Raw genomic sequence first — 23,136 nt, 5'->3', positions numbered from 1 at the left:
GTTCATCATTATGACCCAGAGAGTAAACAAGAGTCCATGCAGTGGCACATTAAGGGTTCAGCTCATCCCAAGAAGTTGAAGGTCATCCCTTCAGCTGGCAAGGTCATGGCCACGATATTTTGGGATTGTGAAGGAGTATTACTAATCGATTATAAAGAAAAAGGTGTAAATATCACAGGACAGTACTACGCTAACATTCTACGTCAATTAAAGGATGTAATTAAAGAAAAGAGGCGAGGAAAGTTAACCAAAGGTATTCTGCTTCTGCATGACAACGCCCCCGTCCATACTGCTCATATTGCCAAGGCAGCTATTGTTGAACGTGGGTTTAAAACTGTTACTCACCCACCGTATAGTCCGGACTTAGCCCCCAGCGACTTCTTTTTGCTCCCCAATCTTAAAAAGGATCTGCGTGGAAATAAATTTTCTGACGATGAAGCATTGAAGGCGGCAGTGGAGGAGCATTTTTACACGAAAGATAAAAAATATTTTTACGAGGGATTAAAAAAAATAATTGATCGATCTTTTAAGTGTATGAACATAGGGGGGGAGTATATTGAAAAATAAAAATATCAAACTTTTCGTACTTGTTTGTTTTCATTCTCATACCGAGAATATTTTGAATACCCCTCGTAAAGTCCACCGATGCTCATCTTGCCTGCTGTATCTTGCCTATTTCTGAGATATCGCTCCGATCGCGAGTGCAAGTTCGCTCAGAAGTCTCAGAACCAGTATAAAAATACTATGGATACTGATGTGCCGTCGGAAAAAAGTTTCCATAGGTAATTAATTGTAAAATGTGTAAAAATTACGGGGATCTCAATTTTTCATTTCCAAAATGAAAGTTTCCTTTAGTTCCTGCGAAATATACCTGAAACTTTCGAAATGTCTTTCAAGTTTTTGGAAACATTTCGCAACTTGCAAATATTTAGATTATGGATCACAATTGGTATAAACGGATCTCTTAATTTCTCTATTTTCTCTTCAAGTGCTTCTACATTATTGAAGCAAAAGTCTGTCTAGTTTCTTGAAAATATTCGGTTTAATCGATAAATCGAGTCAGAGCCAATACATATTTGCATATAGAGATCGTTTGTTTAGTGATAAGACAGCCTGTTGTTTACCTCTTCTTGAGTTGCTGGAATTTAGATTAGGTATTGCGGAGCCTGGGGGCGTACCGCGAAAACTGAAATTCACAAATTGCGGGGAACTTTCTCTTTTACTCCAATCAAGGCGTAATTAGAGTCATAGAGGAAGATGCCCGCAATTTGCGAACTTCGATTTTCACGGTTATAGCCCTGGTTCACAATTCGATGAATAGTTGTCGGGTCTGGAATTCTGGATCACCTTCCTTACACTGCGTAGCGTGAGAGTTAAGCTAGACTCGCACAAGCCGGCTGGTGGACCGTGACGGACATAGGAAATGAAGCGTATCCAGGTACGTCTAGACTGGCGAATGAGCCGCTGCGCGCGCGCTGCTCATCATACAACATAACGTAATGCACGGTTGCACGCACAATCGCAACACGTTTATCAGATCTGGACGCACCTTATTGTTCGAATATGGCAATAAAAACTACTTATTCGCAATCTCTAATCGGATCTGAGATATCGTTTACGATAACGGATTGAGCGATTGACGGTTTAATGATTTCTTTATTTCTTTAGTAAGGCAAACTTTATTGCACATAACACAGAAATCTACAAATACCGGTACCTACTAATCAAAACATTCTGTATCTTGCCGCTATATCAATTTAACCAGATGTGTCTTTCTTCGGAACCACGAGCACAAAATCGTCGCAAAAAGCTTAAGACGTCGGAAGTAGAGTCAGACCAAGACAACTCTGCAGCGATTTTTATAGCACAGCCGTGCAAGATTTTTTTGCGTTCCTCTAAATTTGTCCATGAATAGACATATCTACGTTTTTAACTGACTTCGAAGAATTTTTTAAGAATAAAAAAAATATCTAATTCACACTTTTTACTTGCCAACTTTTAGAATGACGTGTCTCAAAATTGACTTGTAAACGGCGGGCAACTCACATTTCTTGTTTATTGCGAGTTGTTTTCAGCACTCCAGCTACTTAATATTTAACAAGCAATTTCGTAAACGCAATGAAATCACCTTGTCCATAAAGTGGAAGCCCTTTGGAGTGCAAAAAGGCGTGCAGTGCAAAGTTAAACGAAGTTTGAGATTTCCTTTACTCTAATAACGAGAAATTGTTTTGGTCGCCGTTTTATGAAAATACATTTTATTTTTTTACTCAGACTAGTTTTACCTTTTATTTCTTTTTCTTACAATCGTTTTAATCCGACGAAGTATAACATTCGAAAAAGTTTTACCTTTTATTTCTTTTTCTTACAATCGTTTTAATCCGACGAAGTATAACATTCGAAAATGTATTAGAAGTTTTAACTGTTTGTGGCATGGTAGCGTCCAAATATATAAGATTATATAGACAAAAAAGACGTACCTAAGTCTACTGATGTACTGACATGATCCATACTAATATAATAAATACGACAGTAACTCTGGTAAGTCTGTCTGTTACCTCTTCACACTTTAACCGCTGAACCGATTTAGATGAAACGTGGTTCGGAGATATGTAGTCCCGACTCCCGAAAAAGGACCAGGGTAGTTTTTATCGCCGAAATCATTTCTTAAGGGGGTGAGAAGGGGGAATTTACTTATGGAACTGGAATACAAAAAGTACTCTTAGGTATTCTAGGCAGACATAGCCGCGGGCGAGGGCCACAGCAGACATGTGACCTAAAATGGAAGTTGAATTTGCAATAAAAATAATAATATTATTAAAAGGTTTAATAAAATAATTGAACTCAAATTAAAAGGCTATAAAATATGAATATTACTATTCCACTGCATCATCGGCCTTGCCATAATTTGACTACATTAATTGTTAATCGTCTCAAGACGTCTGGCTACGTGCGTGCTATTTAGTTTCGGCAATAATGGACTTTAATACCAAAGGTACAGGTGTGAAAATTAACTGATAGGAAAAATATAAAGCAGTATTGAAATTTGCGAAGGGTACTTGATTGAAGGGCTATTGGTTAGTAATTAATAGGGGACTGCTCATAATGTGCAAAGACTGCAAAGTAAGCTTTGTCTAAGTATAAAGCCCCATTTACACGGCGCGAAACTTGCATTCAATATTCGATACATTGCCAAAGAGAATTAAGAAGACATAGAGTGCTCACTCCATACATCAAGTAGCGGAACTATCAGTTGCTGCTCGAAACTGGATGTCACACGTGTCGCGACTGGTGAATAGTGTATTGCTCCACAATTTAACTAATATTATAAGCAGAAGACGTTGAAAATAGAGTTCTGGTTAATCCGGTTATAATATTAGCTGAAAATCGTTGAGCATTAGACTTTCCGTTCGTTGCAAAATCTATTGTCGAGTAGCAGTACTGATAATTCCGCTACTTAACGCTAGATGCCGCCTACGAAAATAATAGTCGTTTTGGTAACAAAACTGATGTATGGAGTGAGCACTCTATGTCTTCTTAATTCTCTTTGACATTGCAAAGTTCGATACATTACCAATTAATTATAGTTAGTGCAATTGACATGGTAAAGCAGGATTAATGCGTAACCCATACCAGCTGACATTTAAAGGCTCCATGGTAAACAAGAGGCTTTAAAAAAGGGCATTCAAGTGTGGTGAATATAAAAGCACATGAGAGACAACTGAATAAAAAAGACTGTTAATCTCGAAACGTCGGAGGTACATTTTAAACTTAATTCTACGCGATTAAATCCCGTTGTTAATCATAATAAGCTAATCTAATATCCTAGCCACAAGATTAACTCTTGGCTACCGCTTAAAAAAGTAGGGGGGAAAGGGGGCTTTGGGGGTCCAGTTACCGCTCTATTTCTACATAGCGAAAACTGTCCTGCGATCAAAAAGATGACGTTTCAAACGTCAGTACTAAAAGGATAATTATGTAAGTTTACGCGATGAGGTTCCGGTTTGTGCATAAAATATTAGGAATCTACAGAGTATTTAAATAGGTGACACAATTAGAACAAAAAAATTGAGAAATGTCGAAAATTAGTTTTGCATTTCATGAAGATTGCAAGTCTTTATATTAACTGGTCTCTGGTAGCATGTGTGGAATAGCTAGGACACTATGTGGGACAAGGGTGCATAGCGAGATGTTAGATTAAATAATAGTTACAAGATCTAGACATACTTTTAACTAAATTATATATACAAACTTCATTTTGCACAAGTAAGTAACCTCGAAGTAGTAGCCTGTAGCTGTTTGATATGCATGCATGAATCATCATGGTGATATGCGCGACTGGGGCGCCCGCCTGGCGCTTGTGCGCATTAGCCCTATGCCAATAGGTCCTAATCCCTAGACTACATACCAATACTAAAACAACAGTTTTTTTATTATTCTGAGTTTTTACAACTTAACACAATAACCCCACTTTACCCATACTACAACCAGGGTAACTTCTACCACCTATGATATCCATACCTATATGACTACCTTTACCTTTTATATAAGAACAAGACGGTGTAAACATACCAATCTGTACAATTAATAAAACTGTCACATCTCATAAAAACTTTATTATAGAGATTGTGTGAATAATCGACAAAATTGAAGCACTTGACCCTTAAAAGAAAATATTGTTAGTATCCAACCGAAACCGGAATTTATGCCAAAACCTTTTTTTAGTTTCGGCCGAAACCGAACCTTTGACCGAAACATGTTTATATGCCGAAACGAAACTTCGGTCAGACACTAGAAAATAAGCCGCACGCCGCGCAGCCGAAAAGTTCGGTAGTTTTTTGGCCGAAATCAAACCAGCGGCTGAAACAAGATTTTTATGCTGAAATCTGCTGAAACCGAAACTTCGGTCAAACACCAACCAAAATACAGTTTCGGCGCGGACGAAATGCACGTTAGTTTTCTGGCCGAAATCGAACCATCGGCCGAAATATGATTTATATGCTGAAACCATAACTTCGGTCAGACACTTTAGAAAATACAGTTTCGGCGCGGCCAACACGCTCGGCAGTTTTTTTGGCTGAAGCCGAAACCATCTGCTTCAACATGATATTTATGAAACCTGCCGCAACCGCAACTTCAGTCGGCCACTATATTTTACCTGGTAAATTGACAAAATTTAAGCACTTGACCCTGGGGCCCTGTAAGAGTATATTATACAGTTGAGAACCTTCTCATTGCATACAAGTCAAGGCGAGTTCCAAGGGCAACTTAGATATGCACTGTGCATTACTCACATGTCACAGATACTCAATAATGTAATTACTGGAATACATGTATAAGTTAAGTTTAAAGTGATAACATAAACAGAGGAGGCCATATCAGCAGTAAATTTATTTATTTGTTTATACTTTATTGCACAATATATTATAATTAAGAGGGAATTAATGCCTTAAATATTAAACTGACATCAATTCCATATGCGGACTCGACATTCTTTATCAGTTGACCATAGGGCAAAACAGAAATTCTTTGATGTGGGTGCAGTGAGCAAAACATTTCAGAAAACATAGAAACTACCTGTACGTATTAACAATTTTGGACCTTTTTTTACCATGTGTAATTGTATATTTATCAACAAAATAGTAGTAATAGTAATAATTTTAGTATATCAATTAAATAAAAGAAAACGTTCAGGTTGGGTCATACCAGAAGGTAAAAGAGTTGGCAGAGGACCAGACGAGTTGGAGATTGCTTCACCGACAAGAGCTAAGCTCTTAAATATTAAAGAAGGTATTCTTATTCTTATTTTCACCACACCAGAGGGCCTACCGCGAACCACGTTTGACGTCTTGCCTCTCTGTCGCACTTGTAAATTCGTACAGTATATGTGTGACAAGGAGGCAACAAGTTGAACGTGCTTCGCAGTAGGCAATCAGCTCGGAAAGGCTTACTTTGCACTTCAAAAACGGATAGCAAAGTTGCACTTTGCTATCCGTTTCAACTACTTTTTTGTTCTCTTCCAATTCTACAGAAAGCACAATATTGGGAGTTGTAGAGATCAAAAGGAGATGCCTTTGCCCAGCAGTGGAAAATAAGAACAAGTTAGGAAAATAAACTCTTACAAGGAAAGTAAATTAAGTTTATAAAAGAACTAAAAAGTTCAGAAAGGTTATTGGCCCTAATTTCTGATTATCATTATTGCATAGATCCATACCAATTTACTTAAAATTTGTAAACATGGTAACTAATAAGAATTTTATAAACAAACTATATATTTTCAAAGAGAAATGTAAGTTATAGGTATGTAATGACAACTATGTATGCTTATGGGTATGAGCATTAGTTGTTTGTGTGTGTAACATATGATTCATTGTATATGAGCGTAATCTTGTACGACTGTAATCATAATTACATCTGAACTTTCGCAGTTAATGAGCGTTTGGGGGGAGTAACTATGCACTGGAAAACATATACGATCAAAATCCAGCAACGATAGGCAACATCTGTTTTATGCGTAAATATTGAACAGTATTCGAGTACCATATACAAAGAAACAAGTATCTTACCTCGCCACTACGAGCTGCAGGAGAGTTTTCTTCGATTTCGTATATAATGTGTGGCAAACCGGCTTCGCCGAGCAGTGAGAATCCAAATCCCAAATTATCACTACGGTTTAGGACCACTAGTCTTTCGTCAGCCATATTCAGTACACAGCAGCATTGATTACCATGCACAGTAAAATATCACTATGAATACATATAACAAACCGAGCAGAATTACGGGTAAGGATATTATAATTGATTAACGAAAAATCTTTATAAAATCATGAAGCACGATAAACGGCAGCGCACCCAACCAACCAAAGCGAAGGAGACAGATAGATTACAATATTTCATTCACTCTCAACTAAACATTCTTCATCACATTTTTTTTTACAAACGGAGCGTTCTTTTATGATCCTCGAACAGCTTGGAATTATTTTTTAATTGTTGCCAGTTCTTTTCGTCATTGGTCATTTTGAAGATCATAAAATGTCCTTTTTCTACTCCAGCACTTAAATGTGTCAATTAAATGACTGACAGTGATATCTAAAGCAATGTCATTTGAATGCTTTGTCTATAGGCTCATAAGATGACTGCTAGCAGTCATCTTATGAGTATAATACAACTGCTTTATTTTTTGTAAAGATACAAGTTCCGATCATCTTGATTGAAAGAGGTATGTTTTCATTTACAATAATAACTCTTTTTTTTTTAAATAATAACTCTTTTTTTTTAAATAATAACTCTTTTTTTTTAAATAATAACTCTTTTTGTTTTAAATAATAACTCAATTTTTTTTAAATAATAACTCTTTTTTTTAATAATCTCTTTTTTTTATAATAACTTTTTTTTTTTTTTTTTGCTGCAGCTGTCATAGAAAAAGTAATGTATGCAACAGCTCATAATTGGTTCTTAAAATTCTCGGGTCTTTTTTTACAAAACTCGACTACGTCTCGTTTTGTAACTTCGACCCTTGAATTTTAAGAACCCTTATTATATCACTGTTGCATAAACTACTATTTAAAAATTACTTTTACATGTTTAATTTTTTATGTAGTGAAGTAACTTTGTGCAATAATTTTGAAATAAATTTACGACATTTATAAAAAAATATTATACATTATATGTACATTCGATAACGATTTTTTCAACAAAAGTATCGATTGAAGTGTCAAAGGAAAACCTTGTGCTTGCGAGCTGTCAAATCAAATCGATAAGTCGGTTCGTTTGACTTTGACACTGACTCGTTCACTCAGTACTTTGTGCGCCTGCGCTTGCTAAGTGTTCACTTTGGTTAGACTTGTGAAAACTGTGGGGTGAAGTTTAAGTTTTAAACTTTTTTTTATACCTTCAGTCTGTAAAAATGTATATCGTATCAAATTTTGTGAAAGTTACTGTACCTAACTATTTAGCTGGACTACCTATACCAGATTCATTTGGCGGGTGGTTCCGTTTAGGAGGTGAGACAAAGTGTTTTTTTCCTTATTCGTAGAAGCAATTTATCTCATGACTAACGGTATATCAACAGTCATGACAATTTATGCCTAACATTGTAATTGTCCCAGTTGTAGTTGCTGACCTTGATTGAACTAATAAGATAACATAGATAGGGCACTGATCCCTGTATGTCCCTGTTAACTAAACTTTTAAAATGAATTTTCAACATGCTTTAAAAATAAGATGTCTCTATTATTGCTGCCTTTATTAGATAAAGTTAATAAAATTATAATGCATTTGCTACTTACCTATTTGACTTTAAGCTAGTCTAGCTAGTAAAAATACCAATATTTGTAATAATACTATCCCTATCCCGAACTTTTTTTTTTATTGTCTTAAAATAAGAAAGAAGTAATGTGCATAATTAGGAGTTTATATTGATTGAAATAATGTTTTTATTCCAGTAAAGGATTGGCTTGCTTTGATTCCACCTACAATTGTGATTGGTGGCATAAGTTATTACTCCTATCAAACTATAAAGCAAGCAAGAGGCATGGGACGGATCAACCCAATGATAAGATTACATGATAAGAAAGTTGTAGATTTTATTGAAATTGAGGACATTGGTGAAAAAATGTCATTATGCAGATGCTGGAAGAGTAAAAAAGTAAGTTTAAGATTATTGTAACTAAATTTTTTTTTTTTTAATTTAAAGTAGAGAAACATTTTTTTTCTATTTAATTTTTGTCACAAAACCAACCATATAAACTAATCATGTGAGGTGTGACCCAATTATATTATTATTATTTTTCCCTTTATTTATTTTTCCTCTTACGTTAGGTTATTTATAATATGAATATAAAAGTAAAATATAAAAACACTTACAAAACAATAAAAAATACATATAAACACATTATAAAAAACCTAACCTAGGATGCCGCCGGCAGCGGGGCAGGGCCCAAGCTACCGGTGGTCAGGGCCGCAGAGAGAGGAACCGGCGGACTATCCGCGCCGTGTCCAAGATCACCGCCTTCTGCATCTGGCCCTTGATCCAACCACCTAGCGAGAGTCTCTCAAGATGTTGGTCGAGACTCTTCGCTATTAGACCGTTATTATTTTATTATTATTTAAGCTTCATTTGTTCTACAGTCAGGATTGTTATATTATTTTATTTTATTTTTTTAACTTTGTTTTGGGGCTGACTGCAGATCCCATCTGCTGGGTGAAAGCCTCCTCACTTTTTCTCCACTCATCCCTGTCTTGGGCTTTTTGGAGCCAGTCTTTTCCTGCGACGGAGGAGATGTCGTCTATCCACTTCTTTTTGGGTTTTCCTTGGCGCCTCCGTCCTACAGGTCCGGTCCATTTTGTTGCTTCTATTGTCCATCTTTTGTCCTTATATCTGGATACATGACCTACCCATTGCCATTTTAGATGAAGAGCTTGTTGAAGAGCATCTGTAAGTTTGGTCTTTTGCGTATTATTTCACTTCTAATTTTCTGTATTTTCCTTATATTTAATATACTTCTCTCCATAGATCGTTGACAGGTCGTTATAGCTTTACGTATTTTATTTGTGTATGTCCAAGTTTGGCTTCCGTAAGTTAGACTGGGCAGGATACAGGTGTCCATTACGATTTTCTTATGGCCTATGCTGTATTCGCCTTTCAAGATTTCCTTCTGGGACCAAAACTTTTTCCAGGCTGTGTTTATGCGTCTGTCCACTTCTTCCTTGTTGTTAGATGGGCTAAAAGATATGTGTTTTCCCAAGTATATGTATTCGTTAACATAATCAATTTCAGTCCCTGCCACATTAATTAATCTTCTTCGACTGTTGGCTTTTGTCTTAGATGTGTTCATGTGCAGTCCTACTTTCTTGCTCTCCTTGTCAAGGGTGTTCATCATGTCTTCTAGTTGGGTCGCAGATTCTGCAAAGATTATAATATCATCTGCAAAGCGTAGATGGGTCAGACGTTTATCAAGTATACTGATTCCTTTTTTCTTCCATTGTATGTTCTTAAAAACTTCTTCTAGTACTGCTATAAACAATTTCGGCGAGAGTGGATCTCCTTGTCGGACACCTTTGCCTATATCTATCTCCTCTCCTTTTCTTTCCATTTTCACTCGGCTTTTTTTATAAAAGTAGAGAAACATTTTTTTTCTATTGCATTTTTGTCACAAAACCAACCATAGTAATCATGTGAGGTGTGACCCAATTATATGAGTTATCCAAATATTACATAACAAAACAATAACAATGTGTAATGCAAAGCGCTGGTGGCCTAGCGGTAAGAGCGTGCGACTTGCAATCCGGAGGTCGCGGGTTCGAACCCTGGCTCGTACCAATGAGTTTTTCGGACCTTATGTACGAAGTATCATTTGATATTTACCAGTCGCTTTTCGGTGAAGGAAAACATCGTGAGGAAACCGGACTAATCCAAATACGGGCCTAGTTTACCCTCTGGGTTGGAAGGTCAGATCAGATGGCAGTCGCTTTCGTAAAAACTAGTGCCCACGCCAATTACTGGGATTAGTTGCCAAGCGGACCCCAGGCTCCCATGAGCCGTGGCAAAATGCCGGGACAACGCGAGGAAGATGAAGATGATCAACAAAACAATAACAATGCTTTGTCAAACTAGGGTTTGCTCCCGGGAAATACCGGTACCGAAAGTACCGGGAATTCCCGGGATTTAGAGCCAAGCAAAGAACCGGGATTTTAAAATTAAAATCCCGGTACTCCCGGGATTTTCGGGACTGAAATGTCCGGCACAATATTTGACTGTTTTCTGTTACTTAGCATGAAATATCATGTTTTATAAAGAAAATAAATATATTTTGTCAATCTAAGGCCGATGGTAATACTTTTACGGCTGATCACTACATTAAAATAAATTTAAAAAAGTCAATGGGTTTGACAATGCCGACAATATAAAATTGCGTAATTTGATACTTTAAGGGCATACGAGGGGCGTTCAAAATATTCTCGGTATTGATATCTTACGACCTCTTCTAAAATTTCTTTCGTTACTGGCCGCTAAGGTTTATTCATTGACATTAAAAAAAAGTATAATTCGAACCGAGATAGTCTTTTGTTTTTCTGCAATTGCTGAACAAACATGAACATCCTGTGCGAATTGACAATGTTAACTAAATTAGAACATCGATGCGTGATAAAATTCTTGACAAAACAGGGTAAAAATAAAAAAACCATAAAAGAGGAAATGGATTGTGTTTACCGTGAGTCTGCTCCTTCTTTATCTACCATTCAAAAGTGGTCAAGCGAGTTTAAACGCGGAAGGGAGAGTATTGAAGATGACCCTAGACCTGGCCGGCCTGTAGTAGCTACTTCACAAGAAAATATTGATAAAGTGGAAAAACTTATATTGGAAGATGGTCGAGTGAAGGTAAAATCTATAGCACAAGTAACCAATCTCTCTATTGGTACCGTACATGATATTATACATGACCATCTTAATATGTCAAAAGTAAGTGCAAGATGGGTTCCGCGAATGCTGACTCGGCTTCAAAAAGACATGCGTGTAGCTTGTTGTTCCGATTTTATTGACCTGTGCGGTGAAAATCCTGATGAGGTGCTGCAAAGAATAGTTACTGGAGATGAAACCTGGGTTCATCATTATGACCCAGAGAGTAAACAAGAGTCCATGCAGTGGCACATTAAGGGTTCAGCTCATCCCAAGAAGTTCAAGGTCATCCCTTCAGCTGGCAAGGTCATGGCCACGATATTTTGGGATTGTGAAGGAGTATTACTAATCGATTATAAAGAAAAAGGTGTAAATATCACAGGACAGTACTACGCTAACATTCTACGTCAATTAAAGGATGTAATTAAAGAAAAGAGGCGAGGAAAGTTAACCAAAGGTATTCTGCTTCTGCATGACAACGCCCCCGTCCATACTGCTCATATTGCCAAGGCAGCTATTGTTGAATGTGGGTTTAAAACTGTTACTCACCCACCGTATAGTCCGGACTTAGCCCCCAGCGACTTCTTTTTGCTCCCCAATCTTAAAAAGGATCTGCGTGGAAATAAATTTTCTGACGATGAAGCATTGAAGGCGGCAGTGGAGGAGCATTTTTACACGAAAGATAAAAAATATTTTTACGAGGGATTAAAAAAAATAATTGATCGATCTTTTAAGTGTATGAACATAGGGGGGGAGTATATTGAAAAATAAAAATATCAAACTTTTCGTACTTGTTTGTTTTCATTCTCATACCGAGAATATTTTGAATACCCCTCGTAAATGTTTGTACGATAAATCATTTTATACGAACAATTAGTTATTTCATATTTGTATACTAACTAGAAGCAAAAATAGAGACAATTTTGTAATTAATAAAATACTACTTTTAATTCAAATTCAAACACGGTATAAGAAATTCACATTATGATAATGATATTTAAAAAAAATTAAATGAATTAATAATTTTGGCTGAATAATTTCTTAATTTGTCGTATTGATAGTTATTATATGTTCGAAGGTCCACAGCCCATTTTGAACGCATGCGAGAATTATCATTTTGTTTATCCTTTTTCACAAAACGTCTTCAGCCACGAGCCACAATTCAGTTTTTGCCAATCAAATCAACAAATATAGTAAAAATATCATGTAAACTGTCATTAAGGTGGTTCGACTAGGTTACTCAAAGCTTAACCCTCGCTAGATGGTGCCACTTTCGCAAAATTTCATGTTTAATTTTTTTATGGAATGGTCTTGGTATTTGTATACTTAAAACTATGTTTAGCGAACTCTTTAAGTAAATATTGAACTATTAATATAAACATTGAATACTTCATTGTGCAAAAACCACCCTTTAAAGTCGACGGAGTATTGCTGTCATGCTTTTTCCTACTATAACTCACACATGCAAGCAGTGTTTCCGTGATGCTTATAGTAGACAATTTCACACAACGTAAGTATACTGCAATAGCGTTACGGTATGTTCGTGGAAATACGTGCAAGAGGATTGGGGTTCAAGACTGGTGCGAGTAGGTAATTTCTTTTTGTTTATTTTTGTCCTTTTTGTGTTATCTTACCTTTAAACGAGCAATTATTATATATATATTTATTTATGTATTTGGATGATATCAGAAACGGCTCTAACGATTTCGATGAAATTTGCTATAAGGGGTTTGATCTCTTAGCTAGGTCTGATCTGTGAAAAAACGCGCATTTTTGGGTTTTTATATAATCTCTTCTTCCTCGCATGGGGTCCGCTTGGCAACTAATCCCAGAATTGGCATGGGCACTAGTTTTTACGAAAGCGACTGCCCTGACCTTTCAACCCAGAGAGTAAACTTATTGGGATTAGTCCGGTTTCCTCACATTGGTTTCTTTCACCGAAAAATAGGTATCGGTATATAAATAGGTTCCGGTAAATAGGTATCAAATGATATTTCGTACAAAAGTTCCGAAAAATCATTGGTACGACGGTACGAGCCGGGGTTAGAACCCGCGACCTCCGGATTGCAAGTCGCACGCTCTTTCCGCTAGGCCACCAGCGCTTCCCCCAGATATTCAGTATCATCATCATCACTATCACTACATAGTATAAAACAAAGTCGCTTTTCTGTCTGTCTGTCTGTATGCTTAGATCTTTAAAAGTACGCAACGGATTTTGATGCGGTTTTTTTCAATAGATAGAGTGATTCAAGAGGAAGGTTTATGTATAATTGGTTAACCCGTGCGAAGCCGGGGCGGGTAGCTATTATCAATAAATTACATTATCAACGTTTTCAAAAAAAAAATCAATACCTGATTTTCACAGATTATGATCTTTTTGGGTTCTTCCAACTCAGAATCACTAGCATATTCTTGTTGAATCCTGAAGCTAATATAAAAACTATGTCCCAAATATTTGTATAGAAGTTTTAGTTTCCGCTACGCACGCAGGCTGGGAAACATTATTGATACTAAAACCTGACGTGATGACCGACATTTTAGGATATCTTTTTATGCTAGGATGGAGAATACCTACTGACGATTCTTAGTAGAAAAGCCCAAGGAAGTCCAGTTTGTAAGTGTCAGGTATCAGTTTTTTTTAAAGCGCTAATAGTTTGTTCTACAAGTAAAGCAATCCCTTACTGCCCAGCCTCTAATAAAGTAGTAGGTAATTGTAAAATAAAATAAAAGGAAATCATTTTTTTTTTAATTCAAGTACCTACAGTACATTTTTTTATATTTGTTATCCGTAGTAGTCCCTGTACCTGAAAGAAATATAATATCATGAATCATGATAGAAAAAAATATTAGGAAGAAAGATGATGCAACAATATGGATTCTAATAAAGTTATAATCAAGTTATAATTTACATACCTGGTAGTAACTAGTAATAATTGTGTTTTTCATTCATAGACAAAATTCCATTATTTTCAACCACAGGAAATTTTATACATTTCTTTTTTATTGCTGTGAGGATGTCCTGATTGTAAAAATCAAAAAGATTAGGTAGAGTATAATTTCTAATTATCTTTGTAAAAATTAAACGAATACGCTTAGCCCATACTTAATCCATCGATTTTTGAAAATAAGAAAAATTAAATAAAAATAAAAAACACAACACGAAATTTAGGTGTAAAAAAAAAATACAAAAAGTTATGTCCCAGCATACAATGACTGGGGTTTGAACCGGGAACCTTCCGTTTGTAAGCAAAAAAGCGACTGTTTACAAAACGCGCCATGATAGTTCTTAGCTAAGCTGACGAACTTCGGGTACTTATTCAACAAAATCGGGTAGTGCAACAAAATTGCGCTAAACATGACGGCACTTCAAATTCACGCTGTGGTCAGCCCGGCAACGTCGGAAATGGTATGGCAACGTCGCAAATGTATCCATACACGACATTTGTGACGCACACATACGTAAAATTGATGAAAAGTTAACTATGATTTTTGCATGATTTCTGTATGAAACATTGTTTTCCTATTCATTTAGCGAAAATGAATATTCGAAAGAAGATAAATGCGGAAATATTTATGTAGTAATAGTGTGTAGTTACTTAATGAAAGTCGATTGAATTTTGTATGAAAATCGAACCACCTTAAATAGAACTTGCTAACTATGTAAACAAACCGCCATACTAAAATTGACACTGAATGTCAATTCACTAGTAACTTTTGTTTAGATAGTTGGCAAGTTCTATTGAATGACACTTTAGTTTAGGAAAAAAAAAACAAATTATATTAATGATTGTGTGACACATATTATGGTACAAAAGAATTGTGTACATTCATTGTGCTACTTTTTTATTGTTTTAAGAAAGATTCGTGGTCGTTTTACGCTTTTTTTTACTGAAAATTGATGTGAAAACTGATTTTTGAAGGCAGTCCCGAAAGTACCGAAAATACCGGGAAATCCCGGTTCCATTTTTGCCCGGTACCGAAAATCCCGGTTCTTTTAAACAGTACCGGTTCTGCAATCCCTATGTCAAACTTTGGGGAAACAGCTTCAAATACAATATAAATAGAGCCATTGTAGTACAAAAAAGAGCAATTCGAACAATAATGCGCATACCACAATGGGTATCTTGCCGTGATCACTTCTCAAGGTTGGGTATCTTGACAGCTCCTTCATTATACGTGCTCGTTTTATTAACTGACTTTGTGAAAAATATTGTTAACTTTGAGTCAACTGCGGAGCAGGAGTTGCGCCTTCAATCACGAACTAAAAACATAAAGCACTCTTTCTGTCCTAAACAACAAGTAGCAAGGCATAGTGTAAGGTATCAAGCTGTCCGGATTTTTAACCAACTACCTACAAATCTAAAACTTATTACTGATTATAAAATATTTAGTAAGCACCTGAAGACATTTTTATTGAAGGGGTGTTTTTACAGTATTGACGAGATCTTTGAAAATTAAACTGATTTTGTACAAAATTATCATGCATGTAACTTTACACTTCTATGATGACATTTTTATTATCTACTTTATCTGATGTACGTTTTTTTTGTGATTGAAGTTTTGGAATTTTATTTATTTGTTGACATGTCCCGCTGTTATTTTATAATTTTATTATGTGCATGTTTAGTTTGTAAGATTTTTCTAACACAATATCATATTGTTATAGAAATAAATAAATGAAAAATGAAAATGAAATGTGACAAAGTTATCCTTATCAGATTGCATTATTTTGTAGAACTATAAATTGTACATACCCACCTAATGCAATTAAATTATTTTATACAGTGGCCCCTCTGTGATGGTGCTCATGGCCCTCACAACCGTGCTACCGGAGACAACACTGGTCCAGTCGTTATCCGCAGAGTTAAACCAGAGGAAAACAAGTAATTTTGTATTGATACAAGCGAGGCCTGTATTGATACGAAACCTTTTAATGCAGGGTGATATGTAATGAATGGGATTACTTAATATACATATAATGTATGTTACTTAGTAAAAATTTGTTACCATTTATTATCATTTTAATAGAGATAAGGTTATGCATACACAATTGTTGCTTGTAATTTTATGGTCATTGTGGTCATTAGTTTACTATTTGTAATATTTTGTAATAGTACAAATTGCCTTTAAAAAAAAGTATTACTTGCCAATATTTAATGATAGATAAAATATTTAATGTGAAACATTTTTAAGTATGATTCAAAGTATGATATGTGTGGAGGCTTGACCAATTTCAATTTATTCATGTAAGTTTTATGTGATATAATTTGGTGCAAATAATTACGATTACATTCCTATATTATTTACTATTTTTATTGTTTATTTTTGTATTAATATGAATTAAAATAGTAATATTTATGGCGTTCAGTTTTATTTACGTCTTGAAGTCACTAATCTATCACAGTATTTGGCAAGAACAATAAAAAATTTATTTTATTTTTCAAAATGTTTTTCTACTTAGGTATATATACAAGTAAACTTTTACTTTGCCATTTCCGCCAGTAGAAGATTTTAATAATGTAGGCGCGAAGGGTTATCGTCCCATAGAAAATTTGAATATCGCGCCTTTTTCCACTGGCAAAGTTATTTGACCGACTGATGCAAATAAAGATCTCTATCTCTACTGATACTACTTTACAAAGGGAAGTAAACTTTAACTTAATTATTTTATTTTTTATACTTCTACTACTTTACAAAGGGAATATATTAAGAAGATTTTAAATAGCTCATTCAATTAACTCGTAAATAGGGTTTCGTATATAATTTCATACATTTCGGATCCGGATTGCAAACCCTACTCGTGAAGTTAATCATTTATTTTCGTAGAATTACTTGTAGCTGGAGGGGCGAACCCAGGAGGTATTATATTCTTTGCCCTGGTGTCAATTTGTTTGCCACTTTGCTCATCACTAGGAACAAGACGTCATTTGTGACGTATGTCAACATTGACGTCTGTCACCAGCGTTATCATCCCAATCTTGTCTGTTTCGACCCTTACATACACCTAAAAATTCGTTTGCGTAATAATACTAATAATTTACATCCAAAGTATCTCAAATTGAAAGATAATTAAAATAACATAATTAAAAATGTATTTAGTGTCGAATTTGGTCAAAGTTACTATTCCTAACTACTTAGCAGGATTGCCGATTCCTGACTCTGTTGGTGGATGGTTTCGTCTCGGAGGTAAGTCCTCGTTTTAATTGTATTTGTACTATTTGAAAACGTTAATCCCGTTATAGCCTTACGTATCTTGATTACAACTCGAACGCGTGATAACTTCAAACAAAATAAAATAAAGAATCATCGTGCTTTTAGTTCTGAAGATGACACACTTTCAAAACGTTTATGTTTGAGTCCTAGATATAACAAGAATCACTGCACGCTATCTAGAAATTAACAATCCAGCCAATTAACAAGACTAACAATTAGTAATAAAAAGTGTTAAACTCATTAATCACACCAAAATGAAAATTTAAATTGAAAAACTAATTGAGATACTGTGTTTTAGCAGTTAATTAATTTGTACAGCCATTATGTAATCACTTATGTTCTCATTTTGTTACTAAGTAACATTACATTCATCACCACCAAATTAGAGTTCTAAAGTGGGTCAACATTGTATTTCAAATAATCACTTGTTAAGCAATGTGTCATGTAATTTTGCTACATGATGTTGATGTGTAACAGATTAACACCTTAGCAGGCTTGCACAAGTCCAGTTCTGCATGTGCATGTAGCGAAAGTTTCAATAAATTCTCAGAAATTTCAAATTAAATTAAGGAAACATTCATTTTGGAACAGAATATAATCAATCCCCATACAAGAATATTAGTAGTAGTAGTAGTAGTAAAACACTTTACTGTACAAAAAGAAACAAAACATGGAAATACACACATCATTTGTACAAAGGCAAACTTATCCCTTTCAGGGATATTAGAAGTTTCTGAAATTTTTCAATGTGGAATTTTTGCAGTTTTGGACACTCCAATATAATTATGCACTAGTAACTATGTAGTCTGTAAACTGATACTTATTCACAATTAAACTGACTTTACCAATAGGTTATTTTACAATAGACCAGGAGTTATATTGTGGCAACTACTGATTTTTATTGTGTTATCCTTTGTTAAGCCCATTTTTGAATGACTATTTCATTTTTTGTAGTGAAAGATTGGCTAGCCCTAGTCCCTCCAACGCTTGTAATCGGAGGCATCTCGTACTACTCGTACCAGACCATCAAGAAAGCGCAGGCTGGCGGCAACGGGCATGTGAACAACTGCGTGAGGAAGGACATTGACAAGGTTGTGGACTTCATTGATATTGAGGATATCACGGAGAAGGCTGTGCTGTGCCGATGCTGGAAGACTAAGAATGTAAGGAAACAAATATTCATTATGTATATATATGATTGTATTTTTAACCTCCTAAGGACTATGGTTCTATTCTACCCTTTCGAAATAAGTACGAGGGGCGTTCAAAATATTCTCGGTATTGATATCTTACGACCTCTTCTAAAATTTCTTTCGTTACTGGCCGCTAAGGTTTATTCATTGACATTAAAAAAAAGTATAATTCGAACCGAGATAGTCTTTTGTTTTTCTGCAATTGCTGAACAAACATGAACATCCTGTGCGAATTGACAATGTTAACTAAATTAGAACATCGATGCGTGATAAAATTCTTGACAAAACAGGGTAAAAATCAAAAAACCATAAAAGAGGAAATGGATTGTGTTTACCGTGAGTCTGCTCCTTCTTTATCTACCATTCAAAAGTGGTCAAGCGAGTTTAAACGCGGAAGGGAGAGTATTGAAGATGACCCTAGACCTGGCCGGCCTGTAGTAGCTACTTCACAAGAAAATATTGATAAAGTGGAAAAACTTATATTGGAAGATGGTCGAGTGAAGGTAAAATCTATAGCACAAGTAACCAATCTCTCTATTGGTACCGTACATGATATTATACATGACCATCTTAATATGTCAAAAGTAAGTGCAAGATGGGTTCCGCGAATGCTGACTCGGCTTCAAAAAGACATGCGTGTAGCTTGTTGTTCCGATTTTATTGACCTGTGCGGTGAAAATCCTGATGAGGTGCTGCAAAGAATAGTTACTGGAGATGAAACCTGGGTTCATCATTATGACCCAGAGAGTAAACAAGAGTCCATGCAGTGGCACATTAAGGGTTCAGCTCATCCCAAGAAGTTGAAGGTCATCCCTTCAGCTGGCAAGGTCATGGCCACGATATTTTGGGATTGTGAAGGAGTATTACTAATCGATTATAAAGAAAAAGGTGTAAATATCACAGGACAGTACTACGCTAACATTCTACGTCAATTAAAGGATGTAATTAAAGAAAAGAGGCGAGGAAAGTTAACCAAAGGTATTCTGCTTCTGCATGACAACGCCCCCGTCCATACTGCTCATATTGCCAAGGCAGCTATTGTTGAACGTGGGTTTAAAACTGTTACTCACCCACCGTATAGTCCGGACTTAGCCCCCAGCGACTTCTTTTTGCTCCCCAATCTTAAAAAGGATCTGCGTGGAAATAAATTTTCTGACGATGAAGCATTGAAGGCGGCAGTGGAGGAGCATTTTTACACGAAAGATAAAAAATATTTTTACGAGGGATTAAAAAAAATAATTGATCGATCTTTTAAGTGTATGAACATAGGGGGGGAGTATATTGAAAAATAAAAATATCAAACTTTTCGTACTTGTTTGTTTTCATTCTCATACCGAGAATATTTTGAATACCCCTCGTAACAAAAGAAATTCAACCATATTTTCTGCTCTATTTATTTAAAATTAATCTGGGTGAATCAACTTTTAGAACACTGATTTCGTGTCCCTAGACTTCCTAGCAAAAAAACGATTTTTCAAAAACCATGTTGATTTTTTTACTCTTTTGTTTATGCGGGCATTGTTTTAGATACGTAAATATTTAATTAACACAATAAATTAACAACTTGATGAAATAAAACTTGCATTTTGTACAGTAACGCAGTAGAATCAAGTTGTTAATTTTAATGTGTTCTTAAATACTTATGGATCTAATAACGCCCGTGTGAACAAAAAAGTAAAAATATTGACATGGTTTTTGAAAAATCAATTTTTCTTTGGTCTAGGAGTCTAGGGACACGAAATTAAGTGTTCTAAAAGTTGATTCACCCATCGGCCTATTATTTGGCAGTATTTGGCTTTAGGAGGATACTGAAACTGATTCTCAAACACTTTATTAAAATCAATTTTTACGGGCAGGTGAGCCTATTACCCATTAAGTAGGTATGATAACCACCACACTTGCATGATAATCGCCTAACTGTCAATGCTGGTCTTTTAGCCTGTACCATCACTGGCAAACTACTGACTGGGGTTTCGTGTACCCCAGTTTGAGAAACCCTGTGTTATTTTCCATTATAACTGTATACCATAGAGTGATCTGATATTTTCATTTTGAAATTCAATTTTGAGAGTCGTTTGCCTCGCTCTTTTAGTTCCCTACGTAATTCACTTCAAAAAAATACTTTGTAGGACTGTGGTTGTACGTTTAAAGTGTAATTATGATCAGTGGCGGATTTGCAGTCTTTGCCGCCCTAGGCTCAGACCCTGTATCCGCCCCTTTCTCAGTATCAGCACCCATCATACTGACTGCATTTAGGTCAGGCAACGAAAAGGTATAGAGGGAAGTGCTTGGACACATTTTTTACTAAGTAACTTTGTTTGGACTCGTTAGGAGGTGAAAATATCAAAAGTCGCCGGCCGTAACCCTTTAGCGGGGGTGGGGGGTTTGATTTAAAGGTCCCATTTTTCGGTTTTTCGCTTATAATATCTTAGAAACTATGCGTCCTTGTGACATGATCATTATACAAAATGAAAGCTGATTAAATTTGCTACAAGTTTTATACAGTCGAGTTTTTCGATAGGTATCTTGTTTAGTTTTTGAGAAAGCCGCTCTTGAATGTCTATAATTTTGCATTAAATTTCCATCAATAATATTCACAGTGCTCACGAGGAAAGGAACCCGAAAGATTTTAACAGTGTAGCAGATCTGCGAAATTGACTCCACACTCGCGTTCGCGGCTTCGTGCACGAGTGTGGAGGGCCCTATACAAGCCCCCCTTCAGACTATTGCGCGTGAATCGCGGCTCGACTTCGCGGAGCGAATATATCGCGACGTTGACGTATGACTCCACACTCGCAAAGTTCTCGGTGATTTCGCAGTTTAGTTCGCGCCAAGATGGCTGAAAAGCATCAGCTGATCGACTTAACTGTAATCTATCTACGGCAATGATTGCTGATGCTTATGATATCGAAAAACTGTACTAAATAAAACTTGTAGCAAATTTAATCAGCTTTCATTTTGTACAATGATCAGTCGTTAGAACGCATAGTTTCCGAGATAAGTATAAGCGAAAAACCGAAAAATGGGACCTTCAAATCTCCCTCTTTCCCCGGCTCATTAGCTACGGCCGGGGACTTTTGATATGTTCACCTCCTAAATAGTTCAAACAAAGTTACGAAATCAAAAATTGTGTTCCAAGCATTTCTCTCTATACCTTTTTTGAGAATTCGTTGCCTATATATGAATAATTTTGTGTTATTTCTTGTTATCATCAGCGATTTTTTGCCACAATTTGCCGCCCCTAATATCTCGCCGCCCTAGGCTCGAGCCTACTGTGCCTTATGGGAAATCCGCCACTGATTATGATACTTCCGGAATTTTCCAGTCCAGTGATTATCTGGAGCATCAAATTCAGTCAAGGTTTTTTATATTAATTATGTATGAAGTTCATATGGCAGGTGTGAAAATACTTATTTTCTATCAACATTGTTAAAGTAAAAATTACAATTTCATGTTTTTTTCAGTCAGGAATGCTTCTATTGAGTACTTAACAGAAACAAGAAAGGCACACGTACAGAACTAAGAAATGTTAATATTAGTAATTTGCTTTGGGGTCCTGGATGGTCGTTATTTTATGTAAAAACTAGTCAATTGCCCCAAAACGTTTATAGTCTCAACTTTAATGCTAGAATTATTTGTGTAGGTACCACCGATTTTTATTTCGTTGTCGATTTTTTGCCGTTACATTTCGATAAAATTTGGCGAATAAATAGAGTTCCCTATTCTGTACACAATTAAGCGCAATTTTACCGTTATAGGTATGTCTTTAAAAATCTTTCTCTGAGTTACGAAAGAGTATGATATTCTTTGTGTACGGTATTCTTATGGGCCTTATGGCTTTTATGAAACTTAAGTAGGTTTAAAATGATTTCCAAAAACTAGTGACTAAAAATGATGTAATCTGTTCCAGTGGCCATACTGCGACGGGACGCACGCCTCCCACAACAAGGCGACAGGTGACAACGTAGGCCCCGCCATCGTCCGGCACAAGGCGACCAAGTAAACGACACGTGGACATATATCTGGGATCAGTGCTATTCAAACAGCCGGTTACGTTTCCTATGGACATAAAGTCAGGTACAGTCACATTTAGGGTCCTAGCTAAATTGGTTGTACCATACTTACGCTATGGAATGTCCAATTTAGCTAGAACCCTAAGTGGCGTAACAATCGTGGAGCGTGATGGTACATACACGCCACAGACGGCCGTTAGTGTAATTTTGCACTGATACAATTTAAGGTTAGGGTAAATTGAGTTGAGTATCAATAGTAGCGAACGAAATTACGTGCCAATACTTAGGTGCCAATCTCTAATAGCTAAACGGAAAGAATGTCT

General features: G+C 36.0%; 3 protein-coding genes across 3 annotated transcripts in view; 2 read left to right on the top strand and 1 right to left on the bottom strand.

The window, feature by feature from the left end:
* The window catches only part of LOC134649742 (PH and SEC7 domain-containing protein), a 67,260-nt gene extending 60,274 nt beyond the window's left edge, over positions 1–6,986 (bottom strand). Inside the window, exon 1 of the mRNA XM_063504572.1 lies at positions 6,564–6,986. Coding sequence (XP_063360642.1) covers positions 6,564–6,698 — 135 coding nt within the window. The 5' untranslated portion in view covers positions 6,699–6,986. The remainder of the gene's footprint in view (positions 1–6,563) is intronic.
* An 841-nt stretch (positions 6,987–7,827) lies between these two features.
* On the top strand, positions 7,828–16,431 carry LOC134649402 (CDGSH iron-sulfur domain-containing protein 2 homolog). Its single transcript, XM_063504151.1, has 3 exons — positions 7,828–7,999; positions 8,441–8,643; positions 16,180–16,431. The coding sequence occupies exons 1-3, from the start codon at positions 7,903–7,905 to the stop codon at positions 16,279–16,281; spliced, it is 402 nt and encodes a 133-aa protein (XP_063360221.1). The 5' UTR covers positions 7,828–7,902; the 3' UTR covers positions 16,282–16,431.
* Positions 16,432–17,399: 968 nt separating this feature from the next.
* Positions 17,400–22,865, top strand: LOC134649813 (CDGSH iron-sulfur domain-containing protein 2 homolog). Its single transcript, XM_063504641.1, has 3 exons — positions 17,400–17,580; positions 18,562–18,770; positions 22,711–22,865. The coding sequence occupies exons 1-3, from the start codon at positions 17,484–17,486 to the stop codon at positions 22,801–22,803; spliced, it is 399 nt and encodes a 132-aa protein (XP_063360711.1). The 5' UTR covers positions 17,400–17,483; the 3' UTR covers positions 22,804–22,865.
* Positions 22,866–23,136: the final 271 nt, after the last annotated feature.

This window comes from Cydia amplana, chromosome 7, assembly GCF_948474715.1.
Source record: "Cydia amplana chromosome 7, ilCydAmpl1.1, whole genome shotgun sequence".
In the NCBI taxonomy this organism is placed as follows: Eukaryota; Metazoa; Arthropoda; class Insecta; order Lepidoptera; family Tortricidae; genus Cydia; species Cydia amplana.
Note: the sequence above shows the minus strand (reverse complement) of the source record. Positions and strands in the feature narration are given on the sequence as shown.